This window comes from Coenobita brevimanus, chromosome 26 (assembly GCF_032717465.1).
Source record: "Coenobita brevimanus isolate Jiangsu-jjx chromosome 26, ASM3271746v2, whole genome shotgun sequence".
NCBI lineage: Eukaryota > Metazoa > Arthropoda > Malacostraca > Decapoda > Coenobitidae > Coenobita > Coenobita brevimanus.
The window spans coordinates 4484429-4493277 of record NC_136979.1 but is presented as its reverse complement, the minus strand read 5'-3'; the positions used below and the strand labels follow the sequence as shown (position 1 = coordinate 4493277).

Genomic DNA, 8849 nt, shown 5'->3' with positions numbered 1-8849 from the left:
ATCCTTCCTAAGTTGAATAAAAATCGTCTGGTAGTAACGATAATAACAAAAAACTAGTAATCGGAGCCAAGGGATAAATGCGTTTCACTCCTGTCTGGTAATGGAATATAGTCTTTTTCTTATTACCGAAATATGTTCCAATTTGATTTTTTTGGAATGAAATCGAGGCAGTAGTAAACATTTTCTTTTTCTTTTTGTTAAAGGAATGACTAATAAAGACGATTAATAAACCTTTTAGGTATAAAGGCCTTTTCGATATTAATGTTTAAAATTAGTATAAAGAACCAGTAAACAGGACATCATAATGGAGGGGTGAATGACCTTGTGTTATACTTACAAGCTGCGTATTTGGGAGCTTGTGTTTTTGCTTCCTTTGTGTATGGGAGAGAGAGTGCGGTATTATCCCTCATCCAATGGCCACCTGTTTCTTACACCACACACACCATTATCCTCAGGTCTCTTTCCAGCCTCATTTATAATCTTTGTAATTAAGAGCCTAATCTTTGTAATTAAGAGCCCATTCAATCTGTTAGAAGCATCAGGTGGTAATTTTACTCAGAGGTCTGAACTGGATAAATTCTTACACAAATGATCCAAGCGTATAAGTCTTGATCAGAAACAGAAGAAGAAGGAATAGAAAAAGAAAAGAAGAAAGAGGAGAAGGAAGAGAAGGAGGAGGAGGAGGAGGAGGAGGAGGAGGAGGAGGAGAAAAAGAGTATACTCCATGCCACTGGGCCATGATTCGGTCAAATGTTGTCTCGCCTCCAGTCATAACGTAACTTACAGTAGATATCTGAAACAAACAACTGAACCAGGGTGCTCTCTCTCTCTCTCTCTCTCTCTCTCTCACACACACACACACACACACACACACACACACAAATTTGCGTCAAAATGTGGGCTCTACTCACATGAGCTGGAAAATTTCATAACGTCTCTTATTTAGCACTTCATTTTCCATGTGACACCCAAGCATTTTCCTCCATGTTATTTATATCACCTTAATATCGACAAATTTTCCATTAAAAACATATAAGAGGGAATTTGAGTGTAAAGTGCAGAATAAGTGACTAAACGAAAAGTCTTACGAAATCTCCAAGGTAGCTAAAATACAACTCAATGTGCGTCAGTGTCGATACCAGTCTCAGTGTCAGTGTATTGTATCCTATATTAGTCGGAGCCATTTTCCTAAGTGCTGGTAGGAGGGTGTCAAAAATGTTCAGTATTTACTAACACTTAGGCTGTCTACACCGAGGGAAAAAAAAAAATGTCCAGCGTCGTTTGAACACTTGGGCTGCACACACACACACACACACATAACCCCACATTAATTGAACACTTGGTCTGCCTCCACACACACACACACACAAAGAGTGGGATTGAGTCACAGGTCAATTGATTCGGGTCTGAATGATTTGGTGTCCTTCACAGTAAAAAAGAAAAAAAAAATGATATTCTGTTAAGCAATAAGGACACATTATCTCACTGTAAATATTTGATAGGATGGCAGATAGAACTTTTATATAATCCTGTGTGGGGTTATAAATTTGCAACTGAGGAAACGCCTGTGAAAAATTAGCTATTATTTTATCTTCAAATCACAGACAATTAGCTTTAAAATCTTACCTGTACCGCAGTTCAGTTGTTACCTCTCCAAAGCACCGGCAATACACGAGACCGATAACGAGAACCATCGAATTCAGGACGCACACAAACGAGACAATATCACCACCCTAACTAGCATACTCCCAGCGCAACTGAATGACGAAAAGATGGGTTTGAGCGGCGGTACTTGCATCGACTAAGTGATTCGACTCGACTCGACTCCCTTGCTGTGAATAGTTTTTGTGGAATTACAAAGTAACATACAATTTTAATCATTCTTCCTACCTCCACACAATTTTATTTAACCTAAAGATTTCCAGTACTGAATGGGTAAATGAAGGCTGTATCAAACTATTACAATCTGCGAATCTTTCCTCTGCTTCATAAACTTCTGCTGAGTTAACATGAACAAAGGCACAACATCGTTTTGAAGGGAAACTTACCTACTTGATTCTATTGGTGTGCAGGCATTCTATAAGGTGGGGTTGGATGAGAGAGAGAGAGAGAGAGAGGTTAAAGACTCACACAACAGCAGGGTATACTGGATTTCCTTTCTAGATAACACTGCCGCGCGTAGACTGAACTTCGACTAAAAATAGCAGCACTAAAGAAAACACCGACAAAGCCACGCGGACACGGTGACCATTCAAGAACAAAAGCGTAAATCCCCTTACGAGAGCCTAGACTATTTCATAAACACGAATAATGACAAACTCTAAACTATTCCTTTACCTAAGAGGCTTCCAGTTTCATCACTATCCAGTGCCTGTTCGCTTGATTTCATGGTGGCGTCTTCAGCAATATTCTTTTCCAGGGAAGAAGAGATTGTTTAGGAGAGTGAGTCATAGGAGCCCCAATTTTAGAGACAGGTGATGCCCAGAAATAGGTTAAAGCTTAATGTAACGATGGTATTCAGTGAAATAGGTTGTGCATCCTTACACTGTTCTTCCGAATTTTGTTGTCATTTCACACGTAGTTCATTCTGCCTCTCAGTTCATTACTATACTGCTGCTACCACCACCACCACCACCGCTGCGCCTTCGTAACACGAGTTTAGGTTAGCCACTCTGTCCACCGTAAGTTGTGTGTGTGTGTTGGGGGGGTATATACAGTATATCTATATTTATTTATATCTATCTATAATGTGTGCGCGTATGTGTGTGTGTGTGTGTGTGTGGTGTGGGGGTTGTGTGGGGGGGTTTGTGTGGGGGGGTTGTGTGTGGGGGGGTTGTGTGTGTGGGGGTTGTGTGTGTGTAGGGGGGGTTGCGGGTGGGGGGTTGTGTGTGTGTGGAGGAGGGGTTTGTGTGGGGTGTTTGTGTGTGGGGGTTATGTATGTGGGTTCTGTGGAGGGGGGTTTGTGTTGGGGGGCTGTATGTGGGGGTTGTGTGTGTGGGGGTTGTGTGTGGGGGGGGTTTGTGTTTGTGTGGACGGGTTTGTGTTGGGGGGGTTGTGTGTGGGGGGATTGTGTGTGGGGGGGATTGTGTGTGGGGGGGATTGTGTGTGTGGGGGGGATTGTGTGTGTGGGGGGGGATTGTGTGTGTGTGGGGGGGATTGTGTGTGTGGGGGGGATTGTGTGTGTGGGGGGGATTGTGGTGTGTGGGGGGGATTGTGTGTGGGTGAGAATATCAAGTCTTGTTATAAATTGAAGCTGTAAAAACCAAGCGCATCCCATCTCACGTTATCTCTGCATACATTATCCAGTCTCACCTATTTTTTCTCTGAATCTTCAGCGTACATTGCTTCGCTGACAGACTCATTTCTGTCCTCTACGCCTCCATTATCAACCTCACCTGTACACTTCCCCAATGTCCATCTCTATGAAAACCATATCTAAACAACTCTATAACCACTGAACGATTTACCTCAAGATTAGCATAAAGCACATATGCACATCAAGCTGCCGAATCAATGAGCTTAATGCAAAAAAGGAGTCAGGCATCATACAAGTTACCGGTACTAGTCAGTGGTTAAATTACTAATTTTCTCAAACAGGTGAACTTATCTTCGTGCTGACGAACTCACGCTTCAAATGAACAACACTCCGCAGCACTAAGGCATATTGTGGGCTGGGGTAAGACTACTCAGGTCAAATGAAAACAAATGGCAAAAAATAGGTTCCTTTAATGGCAAAATTTCTTGCTCATTACAATATTGATTTTTCACTGGCATGTTTGGGACAGGTTCCGAGGCAAGAGGTCAGTCTGACTGACAGGGGAGTTCACAACTCGTGCCTCCCTACCCTCAGCCTCTCCTGCCCTCCTGGTGGTCACTCAAGGTGCCAGTCTATATATCGAGGCATGTTCACAGAGGTGGAAGGAGGGCCGACAGAGGTATAGATGTTTACAGCTGGTGCCTCCCAATCCTCCATACTCTCTCAGAGACGTTTAGGAAAACCGTGAGAGGACCGACTGGGAGGAGGAGGAGGCCACAGCCGTTTGCTTCCGTTCTTAGCCTCTTCCCCTCTTCTGGTGGTCGTTCCTCAAGAGTTTTTAGACCCTCGCGCACTGGCGCTTTGCTTTGAAACATTGACTTGGACACCAGTACTTCTTAATTCCTTGAATCTGATGACACCTTTCAATTGATTTCTAACAGACGGCATCTGTAAATTAGAGGGTTACATTCGGCCTTCACTAACCCTTTCCATACACAGGTCTTTCCTACATCGTCTGATGGGAGCAAGAACAAAATGAGTCACCAGAGTGAAGGGGTTGAAACTATTCTTACTTGTGCCCAAAATTCTGGTGCAATCATTCAGCAGCTCAAAGATTGTGTTCACAGCCTTTCTATGAGAGCAGAAAATGGGAACATCACCTAACAAACTGTATTCTAAATGATTACTAGATTTCCTGGGGTCACTGTATACATCTTTTCCTGAAAGTTATTATTTGAGCTTTGTTAGCCAACAGCTGAAGTTTATGTATGTCCCACTGCCTTTCTGTGGGAAGCAGTGAATACAAACAACTGTATTCCAGGATGATACTAGCCAGTGAAGATGGTAATGACTTGAACCGTTCTGGGTTACCACTACACAGATTTGGTTACAGGTGTATTAAGGTTTGACACCAGCGACTTCATAGAAGTCTCAATGCTTGCACATAATGGGCTACTATAGTAATTATATTTTTACAATATCTTTGGCTTGCTTATATGATACTTCATATCATAACATATATAAATTAAAATGATAAAGTGCAAGCCAGTGACAACCCTCCACCTATGTACATCTCACTCGCACAGTAACATCACACACGAGGGTTGTAGCACCTCTTTACATAGGGTGCTGCTAGTTCAATGCAACAAATCACAAATGAAGCTTTGACGACTAACTGAGACATGCCATCACTCCTGCACACCGTAGGGCTGGACTGGCTGGTAGGATGGCAGTGGCTGCAATGTTTGCTCATGTCACCTTGCAACCACTGCTGGAGAGGGGAAGCCTGTGGAAAACAGATCCCGATTATAGAATGCAGTGTATAACTTTATAAGCTACAACTTTCAAAATGTTTTTGGTAAACAATACCTGTAGCAATTAAAAATTGAGGTTTTACTATGTACTGAAGACTGCAAAGATCTCTGGCAACAGAAAATAATGGGAAGAATTTAGTAAATCTAAATGATGATAGTTACCTCTCAAGTGTTGCAAGTGAGATCATGTGCCACCCGGTGCAGCCACTCCCCTGGGTACTTGCTGATATGGCCATCATTCCAGTCCACTACTACACCAAACACATTGCTCTGTGGGAGAAAGGAGCACGTGAGAAGGGGGAAGAGCAGGAGAGAGAAGTGTTGTCGGGATGAAAAAGCCCAGGTGGCAGAGACTAAACTTTGTTTCATGACCTTCTCTGGTTTCTTTTTCCAGGACGGAGGTCAAATGTGTGCTTTACACTAAATATGCAACTCAATTTTGAACCATGAACAAGTTTGTACCAAATAACCCTGGAGAATGCCGAGAGGAACTCCAGAATCCTTGCAATGAAACCTTTTATTGCTAAAACATGTAGCATTCACAAACATACTTTTAACTGTATCACTAATACACGAAATATGTCAGAACTTGACCATGCCAACTCACCTGTATGATCTCGGGGTGGACGGTGACGAACTGTGTTGTGGCAGAGTGAGGAAGACCCTTGCAGCACCTGTGGCACTGGCAGTTGTCCCGCAGCCAGGTGTACGGTACAGCACTCCTGCGCCCATCACAGAACTCCACCTGTAGTGCGTCATGCCCAGTCGAGGCGGACACCACACCACTGCCTGCAGGGGCAAAAGATATATGTTACATGCTCAAAGGATCTGGTCAGATCACAACACCAACTTGTGAATGGATTTATAAAGCTTATATAAAACCAATCCAGTTTGAAATGACATGTAAACTCGCCATGAGTAAAAAAAAAAAAAAAAAAAAAAAACGCGGTTGTGGGGGAAGTGTCAAAGCCTTAACAATGGCAGTTCAATGTCAAGTAACTTCCTGATAGCCATCAAGAATAAAATACTATCATAACTATAGCATGGGATATAGAAGTATACAGTATGTATGGTACACAGTAATACTAAAGCTAAAAAGACATCGGTGTACGTATATATACAACTACGAAAAAACACACAGCTATAAATTACTTGATCCAGTTTGACGCAACGAAAGTGACTAGTAAATGCGTGTCTTACCAGGCCTGGGTGACTCCATGTGGGCGAGTTGCTGGCGCGCGGCTGCGGCAAGGCTCAGGCTGCGGCTGTGGGCGCAAGTGTGGCTTCTCCGCCGGACCTGCAAGGGGAAAGCAGGTCGAGTGAGACAGGATGGCAATGATGTATGGTTGGGGGCAAAGAGGTAAAGTATGGCTAGGAAGCATGGCGGTATAAAAGTATTGATCAAGGAAGTATCGCTAGGAGGCAGGACGGTAGAGATTTATGGTTGAGAGGCTGGGCGGTTGAGAAGTATGGGTGGGTGGGTGGCAGGACAGTAGAGTAGGGGTGGGTTGGTGGCGGCAGTGAGATAGGGAGAGAGTAGCTGTAGGTGGGTGGCCGGGAGGAGGTGAGTGGATGGGGTGGCGGGGAAGGGATAGGGAAGTAAAGGTGAGTGGGTGGGTGGCAGTGTGGGGGTTGGGGTGGGTTGGTAAAAAGGAGGGAGAATGTAGGAGGTCGGTGGTGGGAAGGTGGGATGTTGCAAGGGGGGAGAGGTAGGTAGCACGGAGAGAGTAGGAGATTGTAGTTGGAAGGCTGGACATGTTAGGTAAGTGGGCGCGCCAGGGATGGGGTACGGGGAGGGGGGGGGGCAGGGTGAGAAGGAAGAGGTAGGGCGAAGGGGGGGGGAGATGATGGGAGAAAGGAAAGGTATGGACTAAGGTGCCTCTGCAACAACACAGACTTCAAATACACCATGTTCAACAATTGTAACCGCAAGTAAATTTATCCACATAATAAAAGAACAATATCCTCATAATAATTCCCTCTTCACATGTTCATACATACTAGCCACTTTCACAATCTTTTCCGTCAATCGATTACTTGAAGTACATCATGGCAGATCATGCAATATGCCAAGACCCATCACCAAACAGCACGCGATCCTAGCCAGACAACTGCAGTCCTTCATTCCAGTAGTCAACTTTCGTGTCACAAACTGTTGTTCCAGTTTTCAAACACCAAGAACTTGCTTTAAAGTTAACTTAAATAAAGCATCATTGTTACATAACGGCGTGGTGCGCAAGCGTGGTATGTTCTCAGGCTAGGTGCAGTCTGTTATCCAGGTCACCAAATGTCGTGATAGAAAAGTTGTGTTCAAGAATTCCTCCTGATTTTAGGTTCGAGTAAGTATGCAATCAAACCATTACACAATCGACCAGTAATGGACATGAACTTCAGGAAGCTCAAAGTTATCCGTGAACTTTCCAGACATTGATCGGCAGGTTAAGTCAGCGCCACTTGGTCGCACTAACTGTAGGGAAGAAGCGACGCTCTCTCGTCTCGCACATTGTTTTTCGTATGAACCAGTTAAAATATTTTCACACAGATATTACGGACACTGTTGTAATAAAAGTTAACAATATGCTTCCTAAAACTTGTCTTCACAAAAAAAGCACTCGACCAAGAGACGGTAGTGTTTCTTCAGCAAAGGTAAGCGTGGTTAAGAACACACTTGCAGTAGATGCTCCTCCAATTGAAACTAGCTAGCACAGAAATACACTGTCCGCACGCTCAACACTGGAAAAAAAAAAAAAAAAAAAGTACCCTTGTGCATCACGTCGCACCAACTACGCAGATTTTGGGTAGAAGAAATTCCACATCAATAACCAGTTTCTAATAAAGTTCAGCAGGCTCGTATACCGTGAAGTATACACATCTTTACAAAATCTTTACATTTCGTGGCAATCCTGTAAACATGCATTTTTTTTTTTTCTTTTTGCAAGGGAGGTAATAATGAGCCTGTATCCAGGGTGAAGGTGACCCCTATCCTCACCGCCGCCCGCCATACCGCCCGCCAGCCCGCCCACATGCTCCTCCGCGACCTACCTGCTGGGTGGCGGAGTTCCTGAGGGCCGCAGCGCGAGCAAGAAGGGCGCGAGTATACAGAGTAGAAGACATGCTGTCTGAAGCGACGGGCTAACGAACGTCCAAACACTGTGGTAATGTGAGGAAGTATGAAGCGGACGGACAGGCTCGGGGCTTATACACCCTCTCCAGCCCCTGTTGCCACGCTTGCCGGCTCATTCCACAAGTTACCGTTCACGCGAAGGGGGGGAGGCAGATTTTCGGGACATTATTGGAGCCTCTGTAATTACCTTGCTGTGAAAATTAACAACACGGAAATCGTAATCACCCCTCCAATTACCCAATGAACTGTAATAAACACTTAAAAAATATGGAAGGCTGAGGGAATATACAACCGGGGGAGAAATCAGGACCACATGCTCCGGCACAGTCTGGCATCCTGTTGTTGTTGGCGAAGGGTTGTGTTGTCGTCACCCAGGCCAAGGCTCTCTCTCGTTGCAATCACAAACGTCGTGGGCACTCCTCTCCTTGAGCAACCTCACGTAGCAGCAGATATCGTCCAGGACAATGACAAAACGCGAAAATTTTGGTTTAAGAAATAACCCTCACTGGAACCTTTCTCCCCGTCCCTCTCACCGCATGCTCCAGGTGCCATAATGTATCGAGCTTTCTCTCAACACTTCGCTCTGTTGACATTCCACGTCGTCTATTTTCTCAATTGACCTTGCACTGATGCTTGGGATATTCAAGGATATCGT

At 44.5% G+C, this 8849-nt stretch overlaps 1 protein-coding gene across 1 annotated transcript; it reads right to left on the bottom strand.

The window, feature by feature from the left end:
- Positions 1-3710: 3710 nt before the first annotated feature.
- On the bottom strand, positions 3711-8227 carry LOC145394052 (gamma-butyrobetaine dioxygenase-like). The gene is made up of 5 exons (XM_080268021.1): positions 8113-8227; positions 6271-6367; positions 5678-5859; positions 5233-5340; positions 3711-5042 (listed from the first exon to the last, which is right to left on the bottom strand). The coding sequence occupies exons 1-4, from the start codon at positions 8182-8184 to the stop codon at positions 5236-5238; spliced, it is 456 nt and encodes a 151-aa protein (XP_080124147.1). The 5' UTR covers positions 8185-8227; the 3' UTR covers positions 3711-5042; positions 5233-5235.
- Positions 8228-8849: the final 622 nt, after the last annotated feature.

Coding starts and splice junctions, on each gene's coding strand:
- LOC145394052 (XM_080268021.1), bottom strand. CDS start 8,184: ATGTCTTCTACTCTGTATACTCGCGCCCTTCTTGCTCGCGCTGCGGCC. Junction 6,368..8,112: donor GGAACTCCGCCACCCAGCAG/GTAGGTCGCGGA, acceptor TTCCCCTTGCAG/GTCCGGCGGAGAAGCCACAC. Junction 5,860..6,270: donor CATGGAGTCACCCAGGCCTG/GTAAGACACGCA, acceptor TTGCCCCTGCAG/GCAGTGGTGTGGTGTCCGCC.